The sequence below is a fragment of the Carettochelys insculpta genome, chromosome 1 (genome assembly GCF_033958435.1).
Source record: "Carettochelys insculpta isolate YL-2023 chromosome 1, ASM3395843v1, whole genome shotgun sequence".
NCBI classification, from domain to species: Eukaryota; Metazoa; Chordata; order Testudines; family Carettochelyidae; genus Carettochelys; species Carettochelys insculpta.
This window is the reverse complement of record NC_134137.1, coordinates 221,925,031-221,951,450: the sequence shown is the minus strand read 5'-3', so window position 1 is coordinate 221,951,450 and position 26,420 is coordinate 221,925,031. Positions and strand designations below refer to the sequence as shown.

Below are 26,420 nucleotides of genomic sequence, written 5' to 3'. Positions count from 1 at the left end.
GCTGAAAGGCAGGGTCACACTGGGTTCTTTTGCAGGGTAGAGCTGCAGGCAGGTGGTGACAGGACAGTTCAGGGCTTTTCTAGAGAGAGTTGTGGGAACACAGGAATTGCTGTACTGGAGGAGGCTAATCATCCACTCAGATCCTGTCTGTGGCAACAAAAGGGTCTGGAATAGCCTCTTCTGAACCAACCCCTCTTGTGGCTTGAAACAGGTTCAGTTTTTGGATGCCTGATTTGGGATAGCTTGGGTTTGAGCTGGGCCTGCATAGCCCTTAACTGAGTTTGTTCAGCACCACTTCTGAAAATAATGTCTCTCAGGGAGAGCACACAAATCAAGAGGCGCCTCAAACCAGTGGCCATGCCTGACCTGTGGGCCTTAGGTTCTCTTCAGCATTCTCAGCCTTCTTAAGTGCTTCCTTGCCTTCCAATTAGTTCAGCAGACTCACCCATTCTCTGGTATACTTTCTAGTTCAGTGAATACATGCAGAGACCATGTCACGGGGCAGTGCTTAGCTTTTTTTCAGGTGTCTACGTAGGCCTGGACTGCTGCAGTGATGTCTTGCACAGTCTAAAATTTATCAGTTCAGATTAATTTAGCGCTAGGAAATGTTAGAAATACAGCCCATGGGACTAATGTTCACAGGGATGAAACTGGCATAACAGCAGTTTTCTTCTGAAGCAGACCTTACCTCTTGCTGATTTCAGCCAAACACCTGAAAAAAACAAAAGAACCGTGCACACAGCAGCCAGAGCTCAGGCTCTTTCTGATAAGGCTACAGTCAGAGTGGGCAGGACACCTGCAAAACATTCTGGGTGGATGTTAAGGTTTTCCAGATTTAAGCTTTAGCTCATCAAACTCTTCCCACCAAGCATGTGAGGTGGAAGACATTTTTGGCATGCGGTGAAATAGAATAAGGGTTCGTGACTGCTTTAGAGTTTGTCTCCTGCTTTAAAGCTTAAACTAATGCCGAATTTAATGGTAGAAACTTAAGTCTTTTACAATATGGAAAACCACCTGGGCACCAGCCTAGTCTCCTGGCCTAGTTAACTCCTGACTGCCAGTCCCTTGCCAATACTGGCTTAGAAGGGAGCTGTTCCACAGCCAGATACACCCTCCCACCGGCAAAAAAAGCATTTCCTTCCATTATCCTAGAATGAATTCAGAGCATTGAAAGGTATTTCTATGGAACTGCTCCCCCTCCCCCACCCCACACACACAGCACAAACACTTTCTGAATGAAAGTTGCAAAGAGCAGGTGGCAGTGCAGGCTTCAGCTCCAGGAGCAGTCCCTAGATTATGTCTACACTAGCATTTTCCTTAAAAATCTCCCACCCACGTGGTGCCACTAGAAGATACTCATAGGCACAACAACTGTATTTTTTTTAACGGCCTGGTCTAAGCAGGGTGAGAGAAGACTAGTTAAAACAGTGGCCAGTACCAAGACCCCTATTTATTTTAGTTCCTGCCACCGTTGGAGACGAACTGATGGCAGGGGGGAAATGCCTAACATAGCCATAGCACATGTCTAGCTGGTAATGAAGCCAGGTCCCAATTTACCTTGTCATCAATGAGTATAATGTTCAAAGGGAAATGGCAAGACAGAATGCCACATGGGTGAATCCTGCAAGGGATCTGAGAACAAAGGGGGCTCCACAAGCCTCAGAGAGCACGTCCCCTTTCAGTGGGTGCCTGGAATATGTGCAGGATTAAAATATACTCACTTGCCAACACCACCCAGTGTTTCATGTCAGTCCCAACCAGAGCACAGAAGAGACTAGCTCATATTTATATATCATTTTTATGGCTTTGTTTATTTAGAGAATGATGTCCTCAGTCCCTGGGGCTGCTATAGGACAAGTAGCAACAAGGCATGGTGTTTTCTTGGGGTAAGAGCATTAATCCTGGCCTCGTAGTAAGCAGGGAAGTTCAATTGTTTTGCGTCCAAGACGAGCAGTGACAGGGCCAGGAAACACCATCTGTGGTGGTGGTGTCATGCTCTGGCTGCTTACTCCCTGGGACTTAGGCTGAGATTCCCCGTAACAGACAAATTTGTTTCACAGCCACTGGGTGATTATGGCTTTCAGTCACTACTGTCCTGACCTGGCTGCACCCATTGCAGCCAGTACCCTTTTGAACTATGCTGAAATACCATCTGTCCATGCGCATGCTTCACCTGCTTCACTTCTCCACTCTCACGTCTTGACCAGATACCAACTGGAGGGACCTCTTACCAGTAGCAGTGGGTAGGCAGCCCTGGTGGGCTAGTCAGTACTCCACCTTGGTCCCACATCTCACTGGGAACATCAGTTGGAAGATCCTCTATGGAGCTGTGAGCAGAGGCACGTACCTGAGTATAGTTCACCCTGTCTCTGACACTTGCCCCTTCTGTGGCACGAGGGAGACCCTGGCCCACGTCCACCTTGAGTCACGAGGTTCCAGCCCCTCTTTCCACTCCTCCAGAATCTCTTAGTGAGGTTCTGGCTGTGCTTCTCCCACCTATTGATTTAGATACATCCCAGCCATGGCCTAGCAAAATCACTGGACCTCCTCATCAGCCTCCTCCTAGCTCTGCCCAAGAGAGATATTTATAAAACCAGGGTGCAGCAGATGGCTGAAGTAGCAGCCTGTGACTGAGGGACCTATTTTTGTTCCTGCAACTGGACAGAATTCTGGTTTGTGGTGGCCCCTGGCTTCCTGGACAGTTTTGAGGAGCATTCAGTGCTGTCCAGAGCTCACAGCTTGGTGCCCTTACCAGTACCCCCAGTTTAGCCTTTTGACCATCATGCCTAACCCTGTAATTATTTTTTATCCTGTTAATTATTTGCTTTCCTGGGTTCAGTGGATCCTCCCCAGAGGCTGGGAGACAGTCCTTTAGATGTCCACCCACCTCCAGATCCCGGTAGGACTACTGACCTGGCTGGATGTGAGGAGTGATGGCACGTCTCTGTAATCCAGTATGAATGGCTGGCAGCATTCAGTTCATCTGCACTGTAACCTGCCAGAAATTAACCCAGACCACACGGTAGAGAGTTTTGATTTATTTGAATTCGTAACAACATCCCCACTGTTTTCAGAGGCGTTTTAATAAAGTTCACACAACACATCACATTTAGGGTCCCTCCTGGCACTTCAGAAAAACATCCAAGTTAGGAACAGTTCTACTTTCAGAGCCTGTATTTTTCATTCCATTCTCAAAACCATCTCCCTAATGACGTAAACTCTTGAAGTCCAAGTCCTGATTTCAGGCAGGGTCGTTCCTTGTCCCTTACAGTGTTTTCACTTGACAAACTTCCCCACAATGGAAGAAGGTCCTAGGGAGCAGTTGTTGCCGTTGAAAACACAGGAGAGAAGAGAAAATACGTCCATAATCACATGCACGCCCTATTCTAGTGAAGCATTTATCCAGAGAAGGAAGCTATGCAGCTTGCGATAGGTAAGACACCAGGCAGTATTTTGTTGTCTAAAGAAGAAACTTTACAACGTGTGATTTTTAAGACACTCGAAAGCGGCCGATTTTGAAGGGAAAAGCACCATCAGAGCATGGAGTCAGAAACGGCTGGAACATTTAGCAGTATCATTTCTTGGTCAGCAGTGACTTAAGTCATTGGAGTAAAGGTGACAGTCAGGAAATAGCCTTAAAAAAGTCACTTCATCTACCAGAGTACAAATACACCATTTAGAAGAGGCAGTTATGGCGGAGTGCCAAGTTGTCACACATACCACACGTCTGACGTCGCAACAGCCTTCACTAAATTCACCAAGCAGGTATCTGTGCAATTCTAGTACTATTATGACAATCCTCTCTCTTTAAAATTCCTCCTGGTCTGTAAAATGAATCCCACTCAATAGCGCACAGTCTCTGAGAGAGATGCTACCAAAGCAGGATAAAATGTATTACATTTCCAAATGTTGCCTTAGAAAGCCAGGAAAATCAATATAAAAATATGCTGGTCTTTTACCAGCTCTAGACCCCCCTCTTCTGCAGCTCCTGGGGGACTTTGGGCCAGAATGGTAGTGATTTCTAAATTGTGATATGCACAACAATGTACAGACAGGTCTCTGACTGCTCCCTGCCCTCAGGAAGTTACATGTAAGCAATTGTTAGATCCTGTTGGGTGCCCAACCTGCAGCTTGTCTGTCAAATGCAGCATGCTCACTGTCTGTTACTCTTAATGACTATCCCTCACCCAAACTGCCCTGGTTTATTGCACCAGCTGTATGTCTATCCCTTTTTCACAGCCCTGAAACACTCTTCATGCCCACTACAGTTGTAGATTGCAACATTTTGCCATAAATTTGCCTGGCTTTAGTCCAATGAGACAAGGTTAAACAAAGCATGCGAGATAATGCATCCTTAACAGAAATGGAAATGGGGCATTTTCCTTCTTAGACTCAAAGGAAGTTGCAAAACAGAGTAAATACGAAGCTTATGCTGTTCTGTCCTTTTCATGGTCATACTTCCCGATATCACTATTTATTACGATTATGACTAGGAGCCCCAGTCATGCCAGGATCCCATTGTGCTGGGCACCAAACAGAGCAAAAAGTTAACATTGTGCTTTCCGTCTCCAAAGACATTCATGAGGTAGTCCTCTCTGAGGAAGATTAGGACTGTAAACGAGAAAGTGGCCATAGGGCATTGCATTTGCCACCAAAGTGCATTCTATGGTCATTTAGAACTTCACGTTCATTAGAGCCAGAACTCAGATCTTTCTGCTATAAAAACACAGGCCTGTAGCCGCTTGAAGCACTATTGGGGCCTGACACTCAGTTGAGCAACTCCAATTCCACACGCTCGTTCAATTTTATTCCCACTTCACAGCGGCTTAACTGAAGCTTGGAGAAGTTAGTCCTAGTTCTGTGCTCTATGCTAGCGTATTTTTTTCTGCCCAGAAAGCAACATTATCTCAACCTTTCCAAGCTCCCACCGCACAGAGGTAGAACCCTTCTCTCTAGGCTTCCATGCCCCCCCATCCCCCACCATGTATTTCCGCTATGGAAATTACTACACTTGCATTTAAGTAGCACTGAGGCAAGCTCTTGCTATAATACCAATTGCAGGGGAAAACAGACTATCATACTTGTCCACTGGCATGATTACTGTGAGCCACGTGATTCTTCTCTCACTTATATGAAGACAAAGGGCCAGAGGTCTCCACATTTCTTAATTTTCTTCTCTCCCTTCCTCTGATTGGAGACAGAGGTTTCTCCCTTTTAAAGTGATCAGAAAAAGGAAACTGCACAGGTCAGCATCCCTCTCCATTTAACTGGTCTCTGAGCACAGCAGTTCCGAAGGCTCATTAATTACACTCTGACGCACAAAAGCTGCATATACTGCTTTAGGAAGCAACAGAATAGTGCTAAGAGGGGCATACCCACTTGAACTTGGGAATTTATCATGCACAAGTAAGCTGATGGTGAAAGGTGCGAGACCAACAGATTGGGGTTGAACGTACAGTCAGACAGCAGCAGGGAAAACTTTTCCATCATCCCTGCACTCATCCTTTGATAACACTATCAACCCTATTCTAAAGAGATAACCTCTAAGCAAGGGGAGGGGAATTCAAGTCTCCAGTCAATTCTTGGTCTGTCTGCAGCCAAGGGGGCTAATGACTGTTATTTATGTGGTATGGGTGCATGTTAATACGAATGAAATTCCTTCCAGCACCAGTTGTGCATCTAAGTCCAGATCCACATACTCCAAAGCTCTCAGAGACCAAGGCTTATCAAGCTAGGCACATCATATTACAGTAGTATTTACAAACACACACACAGAGGACTTGGAATATGATCTGCCAAATAAAATGTTACTTGTGATTTCAGCTAAAGTGGAACCCACAGGAACCCCTGCCAACACTTTCATTTGAGAGAGAGACAGTGGATGAAGAAATATCTTTATTGGATCAGCTTCTGTCAGTAAAAGAGACATCTCTGAGTTTACACAGAGCTCTTCTTCAGGTCTGACAAATTTGGAAGCTTGTTTCTCACCCACAGAAGCTAGTCCAATACAAGATTTGTCCCTCTAACATCCTGGGACCAACATAGCTATAACCACGTTGCAAGCAATGTTTTCATTTAGCACTCTTCTGAGAGATCTGACAAACCCTTCAAGCATCCCCAGGCCTCCAAGTTGATCCTCTTTTCCCCCTTCCAGTTCCTTTGTGAAACTGGGCTACTGGAGGTAGAGCACATTCTCAAAAATAGAGGGGAAGGAGGTGGGCTGCTGTACTTCAGCTGTGCACCATCTCCCATGAGTACTATATTCCTGTTTCACAACAAGAAGGATCACAAGGCAGCAGCAGCAGCAAAGGGTCTGTTTACTTGCCACCTTGGATAGTCCCCAAAATGTTTAACAGCTACTTGGAAAATAACTTACTTGAAAAATATTAACCAGCTGTGAGGTGATAGCAATTGCTAAGGGAACAAAAATATTTCAATGGAGTTAAGCCCTTGGATCAACTCAGAGAAGCAGATAGAAGAAATCACTGGCACATAGGGGAGACCAGCCCTGACTCACACACAGGCAGAGTAGCCTTTTTTTTTTTTTTGGGGGGGGGGGAGGGGCACACTGAGAGGACAGGATCTCAATGAGCCTTGTAGGTGTATGGCTCACAAAGGCACTTAATAGAAGCACTAACAGCTGCTGCAGCTTTATGAATGGGGTGGAATAGCAGATTGAAAAACAAGCCACAGGAGAGAAGAGAGGTCCTAGTTGGTTCGTGAAGCTACCACAAGACAAAGCTCATTTTAAATATCTTCCCTTTGGTCCATCAAAATTGTGATCCTGTCTTTTGGAATGGCTTGCTTTTGCTGCACATCAGTTTATCTCATCAGCACATGGTATCACATCCTTTGTGAAATGCCACATGAGGGTAAGAGAGGGGACTGTCCTCACCCCTCCAGTGTCCAACTGAGGCCCAAAGCCCAGCATTTGCTTACTTTGGCTCTGAAATCCACATGTGGATTATACCACATTGTCAAAGCCTTGTCGTTGTTAAACTTGCTGAATTGTGCATACTTTCTGTGTGTGGAAGCAGGTGGGGGAGGAGCATGATTTTGTTTCTTCCCATTTGTGCATATGGCTTAATTTTTCTGCCCTGCTTCTGACCTCTAGCGTGCGAGAGCTATCTATCTGTCCTTTAACGACTCTTACAGACACCAGTGGAGGCTGGGCCCATCTCATCATGTCAGTAGGGAACGGTGGTGGGATCCCTGTGGAAGGAGCCATTCACCTCCACAGAACGTCACTTTGGGAAAGAAGGTTTCACACGATGTCTTCAGCAGAGCGCTGTGGAGTGGGTGACCCCAAGGTCAAGAACTGGCCCCAGTTGTACAGGAAACCCTGGTTATACTTGCCTGTGTCTACCACAATCCCTCCCAGAAGCCTGCGCCCGGTGTTCTCCCGTAGAGCCAGACGAGCTTCCCTCTCGGTCATGTTGTAGCTGATGTTCAGTAGCTGGATGAGAAGGATGTAGCCCATCCCAGCCGTGACAATGGTACAGTACCACACACATGTGAATGACAGAGCAGTGCTGGGAAATTGAGAAAGAGGGGAAGGAAGCTATTTAGCGTGGGCACACCTGTTTTAATCTGTAGCTTCACAGACGTAGAGAGAGATTTCCCTTGGTAACATCTCCCGTCTGTTCCCTTCCACATCTCCTAGGACACTTTTCATCAGATGACTCCATAGAGTTGTACAGATATTAAAACCCCACAACATTGATCATGATGATGCTTAGCATTTATATAGCCATGCACACGTCCAATAATAATACCCAGTTCTTGTACCAGTCTTTTCACCAGTAGATTGCCGTGTATTTTACAATAGTATTATCCTCCTTTTACAGATGGAGAAACTGAGGCCCAAGCTGGGGCCTAATCATCATCATAGTAAAAAATGGCTCTTATATAATATTTGCCATCAGTAAACCTCAACGTGCTTTACACAGGATGGCAGTGTCAATATTCTCACCAAACAGTAGAGAAACTGAAGTCACCACCAAAGCCAGTATTTGAACCCAGGCCTCCTGAGTCTCAATCTGGTGTTCTGTCTCTTGGGTCAGCACTGTACAGACATTAATGTTTGCCTGGGAGAGAGGCAGACACTAAGACCTTTTGTAGCCGTGCATGAGTTTATCCAGAGATGTGACCTACTCAGAGTCACACCAGCAAATCTTTAGTGAAGCCCCCACCTCTTACCCACTCCCTGAGAAGATCTCTCACCTGTAGTCTGCATAGGTCCCCGGGCAGTAGAACAGTGCTATGAACATATTTTGGCCCCTACAGATGCTGTCCAGGGTCAGTGTAATTCCATAAATGGAGGTGAACAGGAAGAGTGATAGCGCCAGGATAAAGGCTTGGTGGTTCCACTCCCCGACACAGCTGTTAATCCTCCAAAGGGCAAAGGAAAGAACATTTTATATAACTTTCTCCTTTCATTGCTTAAACAAGAACGCTCTCCCCCTTCACTGGCACAGAATTGGATCCAAGGTGTCTCTTTATAATACACGCACCAGAGTGCACAAAAATTTAGTCAAGGGCACAGGCTAGCAATTTAAGCCAATGATGAAAGAACAGTAAAAACAACATATTCAGATGGTGCCGATGTGAGTTTTGCTCTGGGAGAGCCTCCCACTTCCTGCTGACTGCCTAGTGGGAGGGTCCAAGCCTTTTCTGAAAGCCTGAGAAGGGGGATATCTTTGCTTGATGTTCGCACACACCAACATCCCTAGGATCTTGACAATTTTAGGGGCTAACCCCTTGCTGCTGTAGCACCAATGCAACTCCAGTGGTAGAAGTAATTGAAGGAGAACTAGTGTATCACACATTTATACCTGCTTAGTGCATGTTTAAACAGGGGTAAAAAAAAAATTGAGCCTTTTCTTAAATCACTAGCTCTCATCTCAGTGGAACTGTACTGGTTCCAGAATAACAGTGGGAAATTTCCCTAAAATATCATAGCAGACTAGGGCCCAGAGGCCAAAAACTAGTCTTGAAACAGGACCTCCTACACCAGAGTTAACTAATTATCATGTCACACTACTTAGGACAAAAGACAGCTCTCAGTATCAAGAGGAAAGGCACAAAACCCAACAGGCATCCTTATTTGACTGGCAGCACCTGGATGAGAGAACAGTAAACTTATTTCACCTTAGTAACAACCTCAGAAGTGCGCAGCACCTACCAGACACAGTGATGGTCCAGTCTCCTTACACACATGCCACACAACCGGCAATGCCCAGCCCGGGGTGGCCTAATCAGCTGACATTTGGTGCACCAGTCCTCCTTTGCTCTGTCTAGTCCCTCGGCCAACATTCTTGAATAGCCCTTGGCATCACTGTTCTTAGCATGACTGCTGGTGATACCAGACACAGCTGCTCCATGAAGCCCATTGGAGCTCCCCAGGACTTTCCTGTTTGGCAAGTCATTGCTGCCATGGCATGGTGCTTTCTCACTACTCATTTGGCTGGCAAGGTAGCCAGGGTCTCTCTTGGCTCGAGACAGGGCCACAAGCATGAGAATTAGCCCACAGGTCAGAATAATCACCTGAGTGTGCCCCACATGGCCTCGGGGAACCACTTCCTGAAGGAACACATAATACATGTACCCCAGAGAGAACAGCCCTAGGCTCAAAAAGAAGAGAGTCCGTCCCTTCCTCCTGTGCGTGAGGTAGTAATACCACAGCACCACGATAGGCAGGGATGTCAGGATAACAAGCGCCAACAGGAAGTGCAGAGCTGCTATGTGGAGAGAGACTGGCAGCAGGACGAGTGGTGGGAGCAGGCTGATATTGATCTTTATGGCCCCCTTAAGCCAGGGAATGCGGAAGCGATCCAAGATGGTGTCTGCAATTCTCTCTAAAGTTCCCGGGGGCAAAGATCTGCACGTCAGCCACCTGGAGGGAAAACCACAGATTGCTGCTCACATACAGGAAACACTTCTATGCTGTCTACTCCTTCCCCCACCCCCACTTAGTACTTACAGAGAGGCTGATATATTCAGAACCCATAAAATTCAATCACATTAACTCTCACTCCCCATTTCTCTTCCCATTTCTTTAGTCTCTTGTGTTTTATGATCATCAGATATAGCCTGTAATCTTTCTAGGACAGGAGCTGTGCCTTTTTAAAGAACTCTCAAATGACCAGTGCAAGGTTATTCTATTTATAATAGGCCTTTTCACCTTCTAACTTCTGTGATTCCATCTACCCACTTCAACAAAATCTAAATCTGATTCAGGGATCAGTTGTAATATAATGGTGTTCTCATGGCAAAGTCAACAAATTGCAGTGCCCCTCTAAAAGAACTCATGATCCAAGAGTCTCTCAGAGAGAATCTCCTGCATGAGCCAGAGGACAAAACAGTAAACATTCCCAGATTACCACCCATATCTCCCAAAGCGGAGCTCATCATTACTGGGTTTGATTAGCTAGAATGGTTTCTCAGTGGAATCCATTCTACAACAGAGGTGTCCAAAAATCAAAAATATTTTTGAAACTTCCCATGAATGCTGCCAAATGAAGTTAACATGACTCTTGTCAATTTCATGTGCTCACCACTGAATAGCAGGCCTGAAAGACACAAGAATTAGGTCTGGGAGTCCAAGGATCTCTGGCTCTGGGACCATCCACACTGTGTGGTTTGACCTAGTGCTGCAGATCCTGCAAGCCAGCAGCCCTGCACATGAGCTGGAAGGAATCAGGCAGGCAGGACTCCCGGTTGTGGTTTAGTGAAAGTTCTTTGAAGGAAGGACATTTTCACAACACATTTTGGGTTTGACAAATGCGAATGATCTCATGAGATCCTACTTCGCTGCAACACTCCCAACCAGCTCTCCTGTCACAATCTTTATCACCACTGGGAAGAAGACTTTTGACACCCCCAAAATGCCCAGGCACTTGTCACCCTCATGACAGACAACTACTTCTGTTTGACAATCTGATGTAAAGTACCAAATGGAACAAGTACACACAGACTGGGTTTCCAAAGCTGAGCCTGACCGCATGGTGCCCCTCTCCCAAGAAGCTGGCTAAAGAGTGGGCGGAGGGACACTACGGTTATGAGAGTAGCATTTGAGCCCCTTTACGTAAAGGCATACAAAGGGCCAGGCTCCCTTACCTTTCACAACCCTCATCAAGGTCCTCGCAGTCACAGCAACAGGCCGCCAGATGGTTCTTCTCTCCCCTCCGATCAATGTACTCGCAGCAGCACAGAGGCTCCTCCATCTCGGACCCCGCAACTTTGTTCCTCCTTTTGCGGGGTTTCCTACTCATTCCTCGGGCATCCCTGCAGGGGCCAGCACGAGCCGGAGACGCCTGCCGGGGTGCAGAGGAGACCGGCTCGCCCGGCGCTGCTCCCCGGGCGCTGGTGGAAGTTAGCAGCCGGCTCTTTCCGACACAACAGCCAGGAGCCAGTTCCCCAGGGGCTGCGGGGCAGACGGGGGCCGCGGGGAACACACACCGAGGCAACTCATCTGCTCTCCGGCTCCGAGCAGCAGCAGCAGCCCTGGTGCCGGCCGGCCAGCCAGCTTGGGGGGCGGGGGGGTAGCGTGGGGTCTGCACACTCCGGCAGCAGCCCCGCCTGAGCCCCTTCCTGCTCACACCCCGACTCCCCCCTCCCTCAGCTGTGATTGGCTAAAACCCTGCAGGCTCCCGCCCCCTGTCACTCACTCACTCGCCTCACGCGAGCAGGTCGCGCGCTGCCACCCCTCCCAGCGGACAGCAACAGCCCCCACCCGCCGGTACCTGCGCTCGCCACTCACTGGGCCCTGCCGCTTCCGAACGTCTTCTCCTCCTCCCCTTCTGGCGTCAGCCGGGACGGCCCAGTGCCGGCGCGGGTAGGGCGGGGCTAGCCGGCATGTCAAGGCAGAGGCCCACCCGCTTGAAGCGTGCGGCGACAGGTGGGGGCGCCGCCCGGCGAAGAGAATGGTGCTGTCCACCCCGCCCGCAGACTGGCCCAGAACGCTGGGCAGACGTTACGTCACGGGCCCGGCCGCGCGCACCCGTGACCTTGCCCGGCCAGGCTGGGGCGCTGCGCACCGCTCCCGGGTGCGGCTGGAGGCGCCGGGAGTCAGCACAGCTGCATCCGCGTTGACGACCCCGCTGTGGGCGCTGTCAGCTGAGCCTGGGCCACGCTCCCTGGCCCCGGTTTAACGCCGCCTTTTTGAAAAGCACAAGGGAGAGGAGCTGCCCAGCAAAGCAACAGCTGATGAGCAAGACAAGGCGGCCGGGCCCCGTTATAAAATCAACACTATAACAAACAAACCTGTGACATAGACAGTCGGGGGAAGGTCCGACTCAGCGAAGGCTGCACTACAGAGGCGTTGAAAACAAAAAAGTAGTTCAGCAAGCAGCACTTTAAACACCAACAAAATAATTTATTAGGTGATGAGCTTTCATGGGACAGACCCACTTCAGACCATAGCCATACCGGGACAGGATCAATATTTGAGGCACAGAACCAAAAATAGTAATCAAGGTGAATCTGTTCTGGTATGGCTATGATCCGAAGAATTATCTGTCCCAGGAAAGCTCATCACCTAATAAATTATTTTGTTAGTCTTAAAGTGCTACTGGACTGCTTTTTTGTTTTGATAGTATATAGACTAGCAGGGCTTTCTCTCTGTTACTACAGAGGTGACGCTACACATATCTGTCCTTCCTGCTCAATGCACAGTCCTGGGAAATTCTTGGCTCCACAACCCAGTGGGTGGGTGTAAATCCTACAGCCACAAGCCACAGTATTTCAGTTCATAGCAGACAAGCACCAGTTTTGCATCTTAGCTGCTAAAAGCTGGCTGGAGTGGGAAATAATGCCCTAATAACTGTCACAGACTTGGCTCTTGCCAGCTACTGGATGCAAATTTAAGCGAGGCACTGAGCTCACATTTTCATTGTCACAGTGCAATGCTTTTTCAGTGCCATCTACAACTGCTTCACGGACCCTGGTAACAACTGTTGTCCTTCAGTTTTAAAAGTGCTAGTCTACAACAGAGACAAGAACCTATTCTGCTCCTTCTGAAATACTCAGCAACATCCTAGCACTAGTGGAAAACAGATAGGTTTGTGGACCAGATCCCCTGATGTAGTTCATATTTGTAGTGTATATAGAACACCAATTTTAACAGAATACATTCTGTTTTCAAGAAACTCTTAGATACAAGATACACTGATCTATACACTGATCAAATGGGTTTGTAGCACAATGAGGACCTGCATATGCTGCCAAGGAAACTGGCCATTTCTGCACAAGAGTAGCCATCTTTCAAACACTTGTAACTGAACCAAGTTATAACAGTTTCTTTTTGCTTGTTTGAACATAAAAACAACATTGGGGAACCACCTTTTAGAGTTAAAACACGCATCCTAACATTTACAAAGACATGAAAATCATAACACCTCATAAGTCAGGCAGGGTACAAACATATTTTTCAAACATGATTAAACAGTCCAATTTGTGGCGTAGAGTTGGCAAAGTTCTAGCAACTGCCACCTGTAATCCTAGAAAGGCTAGAGCTAGAAATGCAGACTGGCAAATATCTGCACACTGATGCCACTGCACATGAAGCCCACTCATCATTGCCAGTTATCATCTTACTTACATATATAGCAAGAGGGATGACCATCACACAAAGGAAAGAGGGGACAATTTGTTGTGGAGTACTGAAATGTCATCAGGTGAGCTGACCAGTTAGGGTGGCATAAGAAGAATTACAGTATCAGAGACCCTCAGTTTACAGAGCCAGTTTAATAAGGGATTAAACATTGAGCTCTCACACGGTTAGTGAAACAGAAAAACAATTAAAAAAAATAAATATGGGTATTTAAAACTGCTGATTTGTTTGAGTATGTATGCTTATGAAAGAGCATATGAATACTCTGCCCTTGTGAAACCACTACCTGCTTTTTCTTTTTGTGTTACAGAATGTCTTTCCACTCACTGCCTTACCTTGTAGTGCCAATTATTCTTCCAATCAATATCAAAGAGTTCAGATTTCCTTAGATACAATCATTGCTGTGCTGAGGTGGCTCTTCTCTGTAATTTGCTCATCACAGTTACACGGTAGAGTACAATGTTTTATTTCATGTCAGGAATTCACACCTCTAACTTGTTCACTAGAAAACCACATGTAGCGTGGGGAGGGGAAATCTCAGAGTTTACAGGACCTCAGAACCTACCCTGTTTTATCCAGAGGCCTTTATTAGCTGCACAAGCAGCCACTGAGCAAAAAATAGAAAAAGTCCTGAGACAACAGACTGTTGAACACCCCCACCCCCTGACAGACGTACAGCATTTTCCTTCTCCTAGCATCTTGAATTGTGGGCGTTGGTAATGTCAGCTCTCCGTCTCATCTCTCTTGGTCTTGTTCAGCTGATCAAAGCTTCTCTGAAGCCTGGAAAGGGAGTTCTTCAGCTGTGGAGATATAAAATCCAACCCCCCACAAAATATATAAATTATGCAAAGATGAGAGACCTGGAAAATCACGTTTTATTTTTACATTCAGAATAATTCCCTCCCACCTTTTCATCTTAACAGTAGTTTGCACTAAATCATTTATATAACAGCTGGTTAGAAGCAAAAGACTCAGTACAGACTATCATTTCTGCATAGTTACAGAGCTGTTCTATGTTCTGTTACCCTGTGAGTATCAAGCCAACCAAGGGAGGGAGTAAACAGTGCAATTTCTCAAGTGTCTGGGGTCCACCGGCCACTACAGCAGTAATGGCAGCTGGAAGACCTGGGCTCTTTTAAATAGCTGCAGTGCTCTTGGAGCTCTAGGTGTGCAATGGTGAGTCCTTGCACCTGCTGCCCGCTGCAGAGCAGCTCTACTGGGCAGTTGGTGCGCTCTACTGGACAGTGCAGAGACAGTGGTAGCCAGAAAGTAAGTTGAGGTAGCAGCCCCCCAGTTGCACTAGGAAGGCAGAGCCAGAGGATAAGCCAGCCCAGCTGAAACAGCAATCCCTGCAACTTTGTACCCATGTGAGAGAGCAGGGAGATGAGATGAGAGCTGAGCTGGGAATGGACAGGAGATAGCCAGTCTGAAAAGAAACAAAGGGAGCCGAGCTCGGGGGGTAAAGCCAGGCACAGGCCTGCGTGGAGCGAGGCGGGCAGCAGAGCAGAGCAGAGCTGGGAAGGGAAGGGAAGAGAGTAGAGGAGTGGGGACAGAGATTGGCAAGGATGGATGGGAGAAAAACTGAGCAGGGGGACACAAGACTGCTTGAGGTGCCTGGAGGCTAGAGAGGGAAGGTACTGAGCTAGACACAGGACTGCTGAGGGACAGAGCTAGGCTGGGTAGCTGTGGGGGCAGAAAGGGGAAAGAGCTGAGCAGGGGGGCACAGGACCACTAAGGGGCAGAGCTGGGCTTGAGATTGTTGTGGGGCAGAGGAGGAAGGAACCAAGCCCGGCACAGCACTTCTGGGGGGCAGAGAAAGAAGGAGCCAGGTGTGTGGAGGTAGTAGACACAGGACTGCTGGGGGGAAGAGGTGCCTTGGGGGCCAGAGAAGGGAAGGACCTGTGGTGGCCACAGCACCACTGGGGACTGAGCTGAGATGGGGTTTATTGGGGGTCGGAGGAGGAAGGAGCCAAGCCAAGCACAGCACCACTGGTGGAGCAGGCAGACTTGAGCTCAGACTCAAGATTCAGCAACTGCTAGTGCAACATCTGAAACCAAGGTGCTGGCAGCACCCCCGGGCACTGGCTCTTCTGGGGTCCCACCAGGGAGGGAGGGGGCAGGGTGGGTCTGGGAAGGGCAGGGGGAGAATGTTTCAGTGACAGTGCTGGGCTGGTGGGTGAAGGTTATTTGAGGCTGCCTAGATGTGGGGCTGGTGGCTGTTTTTTGAGGTCATGCAGCTGATCTCATGAGGGGATTATCATTGGTGTTAGGAGATGGTTTGGGGGTGATGGGATGCCAGGAGATGGGGACTGGCAGTTGGGGGAATGTGTTGCTGTTGGTACTGTATAAAGGGAACAGGAAGGGAGTCTCAGAAGAATTATATACATTCACTAATAATAATCCAGGCGGAGGCTCCATCCCTGGCCATTTTGAAATCAAGATCTAAAAGCTCTGGAGTGGGAGTTATTTTGGAGAAGACTGGTCCCTTGTGTCTTGAAGTCTATGAATAAGAATGCAGCACCCCAGAAACATTACATTTAGCCATTATTTATGTCAATGATTAACACTGGTGCCTTCCCTCCTGCCCCCAAATTTTAGTTCTCTGTTTCAACCAGGCTTTTAGTTGGATTTTCTTTCAGGTGCTGGGTAAAAAACTTGCAGAGGGGATTTTCTAAGAACATGAGGAATTTGGTTCAGAGCAATTAAATGACTTGCCTAAGGAAACACAATGAATCAGTGATAAGCTAGGACCTATTGTGCTGCTCTAACGTATAGGAAATACTACATTAAGTATTCCCTAAATTTAGGCATAAAGGGCCATATTTTAACCTCAACACATATTCTGACCTCTTTTTCAGATTGTAGCATATGCAGATGAATATACATGCAGAAGTGTGTGCCACAAACATACCATGTTAAGAGATCTTTCAGCTGGAGGCTTCAGGTGTGGGTCAAATAGCTTGACTGCCTGTCAGTGTATTTTTTGTGCCTTTTAAGTTCATCTTCCCTTGGAAGTGTTTTTACACAGAGGTGAAGGATGGTCCTGGAAGTACAGCAGTAAGAACTCTGTATTCAATTCTCTGCCCGACATTTCCTGCCTCCCATTGCAGAAGCGTGCAATAGAGGAAGTGTAGGGCTGCCTACGATGAGGACACATGGCAGTGCCCATAGCAGGGGAATTCTCTGACTCTTTGTGGGCTGCTTCTGGCTCCAGGGAAGGAAGGGGAGAATGCTACCTTGGGTAAATCAGTTAAGCTCTCTGGGCTTCAGTTTCCTAGCTCTAAAACAAGAATGTCAGTCCTTCCCTTGTTTGTCTCATCTGTCTAGATTGGAGCCTCTGAAGGGCAGGGAACTGTCTCCATGAGTAACTCCCAGAGTTGCCATCTCCCTGCCACTTACCAGCTGGTCAGTTTCCCAGGTCCCATAAGCAGCGGGGAGCTGGGAACTGGGCAGCAGCCCGGCTCCTGGCTCCCCTCTGCTTGCAGAGAGGGGAAACTGAACAGGGCAGCAACCTTGGTCAGTTTCCTGGCTCCAGCCCCTGGAGGGAAGCCAGGAACCAGGGGCAGTCTGGCTTCTGGCTCCCCTTCATTCCTTGGAGCCAAGAAACTGACCAGGGCTGCTGCCCTGCTCAGTTTCCTGGCTCTGCAAGTGGAGGGGAGCCAGGAGCAAGACTGCTACCCAGTTCCCAGCTCCCCACCACAGTGGGGACCAGGAACCGCTCCTGTCCAGGACAGCAGACTGATTCATGGTTGCTGCCCCTGACAGAAGTGGTTTCCGGTTGGGGTGGCAGCAGGTTTCCCTGCTCCTGCCAGGGGCTCCAGTCGCATTAACCCAAAACACAGGCAACTTGATTGTGCATATTGCGAGGATTTACTGTACTTATGGGAAAGAGCTGAAAGTTAGGGTCTATGTGGCTGGTAAATGTGAATCAGATAAAATAATCCATAGAAACACAGACAGTAGGAGACTGGAAAGAAAAGAAGTTTTCCTGTGCCCAACAGTAGGAGAGGCCATGTCCATCCTTTCTAAGGGGCCCACTGGCTGATTTGTCCCGGTTATGCTGAGGTAGCATTGTCTACTCTGCATGCAAGAAACCATCACACTATCATTTTTAACATAGTTACTGCAGATGGTAAATACTGAAAGAACCACACAAGGCGAGCATAGCATTAGAGGCATGATGCCTTTAGTGTGCTTTGAGGAACAAGGGTGAAGACACAAAGATGCCAGCTCTAGAAAGGGCATAATATTACAGCAATCAGAAGTGTACCACGACTTACACAGGAAAACACTGGTGGGTGGCTGGGGTTTTTTTAGATAGAAAAAATGGTTAAATTATCAGTCAATATATTTAAATATTTAATTTTCTATGTTCTTTAAAACAGCATTTAACTATTTGGAATTAACCACTGTCAGAACAGTAGGAAGTAAGGAAAGAGGAGAGACAGAGTCAGAAAAAACATGGAGAATCTGCTTCTATTGCCTGCAATTTCCATCACTAATTGACAGAAATATTTTCGTAGCTGGATAGAAGTCATTAATACCAGATCAGCACCAATTTATGGGCAGGACCTACCTATGAATGAGGAAGACCAAAACCTGCCATTGTGTCATATGATTTTTCTTGTGGAGTGTGAGAAAAGGTTGATTAAGCAGCTGACAGGCAGAAGTAGCTTAGAGCAACTCCTCAGTTTCTCTACCCAAAGCATTTCTATGATTTAGAATTAAGTTTAAATGTTAATAGGCTAAAAAGTATAAAAATAAAAACAAAAATCGGTCAATTTTGCAATCTTTCATTTGCTAAACCATGGCTTCCCAAATCAGGGGACACAAATGGGTCTGCACCCTTCCCCCTCGCCTCCACCCTCTTGTTTTTATAGCTAGATGGAAGTGGGGCAGGTCCCAAAACTTTTCCATTCTATAATACAGGATCGTGGTATAGAAAAGTTTGAAAACCACAGTGCTAAGTAATCAGAGGAACATGGGAAGGAGGGAAGGACAAAAGGAATGATCCCACCAGAAAGTGCTCTCCCTCAAGGACCCCCCTAACAGATAATTTTAAAAATGTGGAGTTTTTAAAATAAATATTGAAACAAAGATTGAGTCAAGTATCTGCACATTGATGCTACTGCAAGTTGAAGCCAGCTCATCTTCATCTGTTGCCATCTTACATACACACAGAGCAAGAGGTATGACCGAGAAAAACCCTGTGATACCCTTTGCAAAGCAGTCCTCAGAACAGATTGAACAATTGCCTGGTGGCTCCCAGAAAGAAGAGAATGCAGCCATTCAAAAGCCATCTTAACTTGCCCTGCATTCACGAATGCACCAAACTAACCTCACAACCAACAGCAATGATACTGGATAGCTGTAAAAGGATCAGCATGGGCACGTGATCTTTTCCATTGCAAGGGGAAGGGCACAGAATCATAGAAAAGTCAAGTCCACCCCGCCATACTGTGGGAGGCCCAGATAAACCTAGACCCTTGCTGACATGTGTGACCAACCTGTTCTTAAAAAATCTCCAGTAATGGGGATTCCATAGCCTCCCTTGGAAGCCTGTTCCAGAGCTTAACTATCCTTTATAGTCAGAAAGCAATTCCTAATACCTAACCACAATTTTGCCTTACTAGAGGTTAAACCCCTTATTTCTTGACCAACCTTCAGTGGGTATAGAGAACAATTCAACATTGTCCTCTTGGTAATAGCCCATATTTGAAGATTGTTATAAAGTCACCATTTGGGTTTCTTTTTTCAAGACTTAAAAAAGCCCCAAACCTAAGCATATATAACTTTTCCTAGTTATATATTTCCTAGTACAGCATGGCTGTGTCTGTACTACCTGCCTACTTCGAAGGGAGGATGGTAAGTAGGGTGTCGGGAGATTATTAACGAAGTGCTGTGCTGCATATGCAGCACTTCATCAAGCTAATTCTCCCTCACAGCAACTTACACGTGTTAAGCTTCAAAGTGCTGGCTTCGCGTGTGTTAAACTTCAAAGTACCGGCAGGTGAGCCGCGGCTACATGCGAGCCAGCTCTTAGAAGTTTAACACTTTGAAGTTCCTGCGGTGAAGAATTAGCTTAATGAAGTGCTGCATATGCACCACAGCACTTCATTAATAATCTCCCGACACCCTACTGACCATGCTCCCTTTGAAATAGGGAGCTAGTGTAGACACACCCCATGTGTTCTAAATCTTTTATCGTTTTTGTTGCTCCTCTCTGGATCCTTTTTGATTTGTTCATATCTTTCTTAAAGTGTGGGGCCCAGAACTGGGCACAGTACTCCAGCAGAGGCCTCACCAGTGCTGAGTATCTCCTGTGTCTTACTCACAAAATTCCTGTTACTGCACCTCAGAATTATACTAGCCTTTTTCACAACTGCATCCAAAGTCATGTTCACACTGTAGCTTGTAGCAGTGTTTGAAACAATTCCCAAACACTCTTATACTATATGACCTTGTCTAGGATAATCTACTAGTAAGACCAATGCTGTCTCTGTACTATATTCAAGCTTCAAATCAAACTGACAGAGATCAAGGAAGCCTGTGCTCTCCGGATAACACTAGAGCTCCCTCACAACGTACAGCATTCACCAAAATAAGGAAACAAAGTTAGAAACGAAGATGTCATTGTAAAGGATTATCAGTATCGAGAGGGGGTTTGTAAGTGTGTGCCTAAATCACCAGTTTGATAGACGCTGGTGTCTTCCTTACTGACAGCCTCCCACCAACAAGTGGTCCAAATATTCTTGCACTAGGATTTGCATGTCAAAGCCACCTGGACATTCTAGAACTTCACTGAGCAAGACAGACTGTTCCAGCTTGTGAAGACTTCTTGTTTGTCTCCACTTCTGCACTGAATGCTATCAAAAAGGCAGCCTATTCAAGCTGAATCTGAATATTTTGAGATAGGCAGATAACCCTTCACATCATGACATTTTCTACTGTGTATCCAAGTCCTGTTAGCATCTTCCACCCTTACAAACACCCTTCATTTGGAAAGGATTTGAAATCCAGTGGCTCTGTGATGTTTTCTGCCAGGACTTTATCTCTAAGCCATAATAGGATAGAAGCAAACTGAAATCCACCTGACTAAGTTCCCTTTTAAAACATTTTACTGTAATATGATATGCCTCAAACTCCTGTACTGCCAAAGTCATCCACGCTGTCAGATAATATTTTTGCCTGAGAACAGAATGACCCAAGGGACCAGAACTGCATTATGGGAGAAAAAATTTAATAGGAAAATTTATGCAATTAAAATTTGCCATTTGTTAGATCTACAATGCTGAGGAACAGTCTCCAAGAATAATACTGAAGCCCAGTCACAGGAACCTGAAGTAGTTAAAGCAATGGACCATGAGCTATGGAGAAGAACCCAGATCTGCTAGGAGGAGGTACTAAATTATTTAACAGGTGTATTCCCCTTCTAATTTTTTTGAGTCTCAAAGGTGCAATGACTGTATCAAACTCAATTTTTTTTTAAACATTTCTTATTCAGCTTGGTCAGTCCTGTAAGCAAAAGAGAAATGCTCAGGAAACAGGCAATGCATATGGAAAGACAAATGAACAATGGCAGAAGAACAGGGGCAAGGCCTGTAAACATCGCAACTTTCTTTACTTGCCCTACTCCAGCTTTTTCTTCTTCCTGAAGACAGGCAGCTGCAGACTGCTCGTTTATTTCACTGACCAAGACCTTTTTTAAAGGGGATTTTAAAACTTGTACAAAATGACCTGGAAGTTGTGTTTCCTCACAGCTACCTCCAAGGCTACAAAATGGGGGGTGTGGAGGAAGCCTACCTGTTCCAAAATGTCAATAGAGTCTTGAAGCACCCCCTTCACCTGCTGAACCTGTTCTTTGTCATGCTGAGGGATTTCCTCTCTGGACGCCACATCAGGGGCTAAGCTGAAAAGGGAACATGATGAGAATCATCAATACCATGGAATAAATATCTGCACAGCCATACTCAGCAATCACAGGCCTGACCACATTCACTAGCATTTTTCATGCCAACTTTTTTAAGACCGTGTATAGTTGTATTTGAAACCATGTTACCACTTCCTTAGTGATTTTTTCCTAGTGCATTTGTATGCACTGAATATTAAGAGGGAACCTGTAAGTAAAGTAATAACACAGCAGAATTCCTCAGACTTCTAAACAGAGTAAAATCTTTCGTTTGAAGGAAAGTTAAAGGCTATGGTTATACTAGCGAGTTTTACCAACAAAACCCCAGTTTTGTAGACAAAACTGGTGGAATATCCACACACAAAATGCATATTGTCGACAAAACTCAGCATTTTCGTGGGCAGCATTCTGCCTTTCAGCCCTGGGGGCCATCTCTCGATAGACAAGGCATCCAGAACAATAGGCAGCCCTGTCTGCTGTGCTTTCAGATGCCCATTTTGTTGAGGGAGCAGCTGGGCAGTCTGTCTGCTCTGTTGACATTGCTGAGCAGTCTTCCATTTGGCTTTTCTGCGTGGCCACACTCTGTTGACAGAACTTTTGTCTGGAAATCTCTTCCGACAGCGACGTCTGTCAACAGAGCGCTGTAGCATAACCATAGCAAATGTGATCAAGTTCTTCTGCCAGTCTTACATTTCAAAAGTCTCTTCTAACCTGAAACAACAAGGGACACTGTCCTCTGCCCCTGCTAAAGATTAGGTTAGATTTTTGAATTCTGTCTTTCAATGATATGTTCAACAGAGGTGAAGCGGGATAGGTGGCAAAGTCTGCATTACACGAGTAGTAGACAAAGGCATCATAAGGTTATAACCGTATCAGCCCTCACACTAAAATCTTTTTAATGTAGACCGCCATTTCCCAAGCGTTTTCCTTCAAGTCAGATACACAAACCTGTTTGCTGAGAATGTCAAGTCCATCTGCAAACACTAATGCATTTAATTAGCTAACACGTGCCTAGTGTTTGAAGCACAGGAGTGCTCAGTGTTAACTTACATCACATTCCAAAACTGGTCTGGTCACTTCATCCTTTTAAAAAGTGAGCAGTACATGAGTTTTGAGGCATTTGTACCTTGCAGGATCCAGCAGAAAGAAGAGACTGTAATTCTCTGCAGATCTCCATGCTGACTGGAGGTGGAGAAATACAGCAAGGTACACTGTGCAGAAAGGTGCAAGTTAATCCTAAAATATGCTGGAGAGGGAGAAAACTGTGGTGCAGTGTACAGCCATTTGCAGGACAGCAGTGTTGACTATAAAAGGGCTACAGGTCACAAAAGCCTTTAAAGATTTGCCTCCTAAATTCTACCCATTATGAGACCAACCCAATTTGTCAGGAACAATTCAGTTAGAAATTCACTCACTTTAAAGACTTCTCATCCTGAAGGTGGACACGGTAAAATGACTGAGCTGCACGCTCGATCTTTGATAGTTTGAGGAACAGTGTCACATTCAGCAAAACCAGGAGCAGCAAACTGTATAAAGGAAATCAGACTGGTAGAAACATTGCTTCCATTTTGCTTCTGCAGCACCACTTGAGCCAGGGTTTCCAGAATGAATAATGTACTCTCTCATCTGAACAGACCCTCCTTGAAGACATGAGAAAATGTCATGTGGGAGTTTAAGGCATGAAGAGCATCTTAGTGGGATGTATTAGGCAGTGAAATAGTCTGCCAAGAGAAGAGGTGGAAGTCACGTACTTTGGCATATTTAAATCTGGAGTAGATGAATATTAGAAAATGTGCTATACTCATAATCTTGAGCTAGCAGCAGAAGCAGCGACTAATTGAACCACTCAGCATTTTCATTCTCCATACCACAGTTACTTGCCTGGAGTGATCCTCCCATTCCCCTGGGTGCTGGGATACAGGGTGACCATCATGATTGCCTGCCCCTAAGGCCAGTCCTGATTAGGATGCCACTATGCTAAGTGTCATGTAAACACAAAGTAAGAAACAGTCCTCTTACAGTTTAAGGTGATGACCAATAAAGGTTTTTATTCTGAGAACTCCTAGAGATGACTCCACTAGTGGTCCTTATACCACAGACTTGAGAAGCGCTGGACTGCATGGCAAGTTGTTTCTTGCTTCCAGATAGGCGTAAATAAGATTTGCTCTCGGGCAACAGTCAAACTGCTGTTTAATATCAGTGTGTACTTACAAGATGCTCATTATCACAATGATGGCTGTGGTCTTCCTCGCAGCATCCCTCTTCCTTTCTGTAAGGCACCAAAAACTTCAGGTTAGGAATGCTCAGTATTAATTCTCCTAAATAGGAAGTGGTGAATTAGATGGCAGCCCTGATGGAGAGGGTCAAACACCAGCTTTGTGCAGTTGGGGATGCACATAAACAGAAGCTATTTCTCTATCCAGCTCAATTGAGGAATCAGCTGAAGAATCAAGGTCACATGTCAATCTTTTATGCCAATACAAAGCAGTGCAATGAAGTATATTCTTGATTTAGGCTTGATCTATACCTAAAATCACTCTCTGCTGGACATCTTGGGAATTTGTTATTGGGACAGGGCAATATGAAGTGTACATTTCCTCTCAAACTGAAAAGATGTCACCAGCCACCACCACCGACTGGTTAACTTAGAATTGTGTAAGTTACCTGGTCATCTATAAAAGTTCCTTACATTCAGTCTTCCTTATCTGGCAAAGGGTTATACAGCCAGGCTGCTGCGTGCACTAAAATAAAAGCATTCAGCCTGGAAAGCTGGAGCTGTGGTAGCAGATTAGGAATGTGGGAATTAACCTAAACTAGCAAAACAGTTACATACCAAAGTAAGCTTAGATTAGTAGACCATTCTCAAGGGCTTTTTCCTTGGTTTGGGGGATGTGTGTTTTCAGTTGAGTGGTTAAAATTTAAGTTGTTTAATGTAAGCTACAGCTCTCTGGCACACTTTAGTTCAACAGATGTTCCTCTTCTGTTTCAAAAGTATTTTCTGTTGTATGCCATCATTGATTACAAGTCAATCTGTCCCATCTAGTAGCACAAAGGGGCAATAATGATAGATCAGTTCTGATGCCCCAGAAATTAGAAAAGCAGCCAAGAGATAGAAAAATAAATCAGTTTAATTAAAAATGCAAACTAACAAGAAGATTTAGAGTGATGAGTGAGAGAAAGAACTGTAAAATTGTGTCCATTTCAAGGGCTGCATTCAGTTATCTGATCATTCAATGTCAAAAAATTAAGTGCTTTGGGATTTTGTTCTTAAAATTGGGTTGTACTGCTTTTCCTATGCAAGCTTTGTGCTGCATTTAGATTTACCTTGGAGCAAAATATATCATAGATTGCACTTGAGTTCAGCAAATGCTTTTTACAGCAAAGGGAAGCAAACTTTCTCCAGATCCTGTATATCCAAGCCTTAGTAACGTAAAACAAACATTAACTATTAATCCAGTTCTCTCTACCTCACTGAAACAAAAAAGCAGTAAAGTAGCACTTTAAAGACTAACAAAGTAATTTATTAGGTGATGAGCTTTTGTGGGACAGACCCACTTCTTCAGACCGTAGCCATACCAAACAGACTCAATATTGAGTTTGTTCTGGTATGGCTACAGTCTGAAGAAGTGGGTCTGTCCCAGGAAAGCTCACCTAATAAGTTATTTTGTTAGTCTTTAAAGTGCTACTTGACTGCTTTTTTGTTTTGATAGTATATAGACGAGCACGGCTTTCTCTCCGTTACTTATTTACCTAACTGAGTATAACAAACACACGTATAACTGCATCAAAATTGTCGGCATACTAATTAAACATCCACTCTAACACATGTTTGGTCAAGCAGCTAAAATAGAAAAGATGTTTCTGCACCTACCTACTATGTTGCCCTGGGACTCAAATCCAATGTCCCCAGCGGCGTGCTGTGAGGAACGTTTAGGAAGCAGCTCTGCCATATTCCGGTGTAAATTCCGTCTTCGTCTTCTTAGGGCAACAAGTTTCCCAGAATCTTCTATAGACTGGCTTATTGCATATTCTTCCATGATCAGATCTGATTCTACAGTTGAAAACAAGCATTTATTTCTCTCTCTGCTTTTCAAATAGAAAGGTCACCTTACCTGGCTATGATGCAGAAAATAAAAAGGCAAGGCATGCCACTCAATAGAGGCTGTTATCATCTAGAAAATATATAGAACACAGGAGCTTCCTTAAACTGCACCAATGACCTATACTACTATCATCACACTCAGTACTTTACAAGTATGAAATATGTGCTTTTCCTGAACACTGCAGCTTCATGTATTTGCCAAGGACTGTTTTTTTCTCTCCTCATAAGCCACTGTCAAGGAAGTAGTTTGATTTATTTAGGAAATGAAACTAAAGGATTTATATTTGTATCCTTGCACCTCTTTCTTGGGAGCTGTCCCCCATCTTCTGGACACAAGACATTGCTAAGAGGAAAATTTCTGTGTGAGCCCTTTCAAAAACTATTAGTAGCAATGCAACACAATGACACCCCAGAGGGAGCAGTATATAAACTTCGGGATCCTCTGACTTGAAGGAAACCCAAAGGTAATCTCATGCTTTGTATATTTATTTCCAGTAGAATCAGTTTTATAACCACTGAAATTTATCAGATCCATCTACAAAGAAGATTTCAACCTTTAACAACAAAAAGCAAATCCTCACCAAGCTGTTTGAAATTCTCCTCTATTCCACCCCATGTGTTCTTCTCAATTAAAGACTTGATGAGGCCCCATGGCTGTTTTTTGTATTTCACATCTGTGGAAACCCTGAAAGAGCACAGAACGGAATGCTGAAGTGAATTATACATAAACCGGAAGCAGAGGTCTGTCGTTTAACCTATTGCTTCAGGAGCAAGTCTTTACTTATTGTCCATAATTC

The 26,420-nt window shown here is 45.5% G+C and overlaps 2 protein-coding genes across 2 annotated transcripts in view; both read right to left on the bottom strand.

Annotated features, from left to right (window-relative positions):
- Positions 1-2,694: 2,694 nt before the first annotated feature.
- On the bottom strand, positions 2,695-11,524 carry ZDHHC23 (zDHHC palmitoyltransferase 23). The gene is made up of 4 exons (XM_075000140.1): positions 11,119-11,524; positions 9,185-9,895; positions 8,224-8,391; positions 2,695-7,532 (listed from the first exon to the last, which is right to left on the bottom strand). Exons 1-4 carry the CDS (start codon positions 11,271-11,273, stop codon positions 7,265-7,267), a joined length of 1,302 nt encoding a protein of 433 aa, XP_074856241.1. The 5' UTR covers positions 11,274-11,524; the 3' UTR covers positions 2,695-7,264.
- A 2,304-nt stretch (positions 11,525-13,828) lies between these two features.
- The window catches only part of GRAMD1C (GRAM domain containing 1C), a 50,632-nt gene continuing 38,040 nt past the window's right edge, over positions 13,829-26,420 (bottom strand). Inside the window, exons 8-13 of the mRNA XM_074983559.1 lie at positions 26,205-26,308; positions 25,393-25,572; positions 23,733-23,790; positions 22,937-23,047; positions 21,416-21,521; positions 13,829-14,412 (exon numbers count right to left, since the gene is read on the bottom strand). Coding sequence (XP_074839660.1) covers positions 14,335-14,412; positions 21,416-21,521; positions 22,937-23,047; positions 23,733-23,790; positions 25,393-25,572; positions 26,205-26,308 — 637 coding nt within the window. The 3' untranslated portion in view covers positions 13,829-14,334. The remainder of the gene's footprint in view (positions 14,413-21,415; positions 21,522-22,936; positions 23,048-23,732; positions 23,791-25,392; positions 25,573-26,204; positions 26,309-26,420) is intronic.

Coding starts and splice junctions, on each gene's coding strand:
- ZDHHC23 (XM_075000140.1), bottom strand. CDS start 11,273: ATGAGTAGGAAACCCCGCAAAAGGAGGAACAAAGTTGCGGGGTCCGAG. Junction 9,896..11,118: donor CTTGATGAGGGTTGTGAAAG/GTAAGGGAGCCT, acceptor TTTTCCCTCCAG/GTGGCTGACGTGCAGATCTT. Junction 8,392..9,184: donor CTGGACCATCACTGTGTCTG/GTAGGTGCTGCG, acceptor TGCCCTTTGGAG/GATTAACAGCTGTGTCGGGG.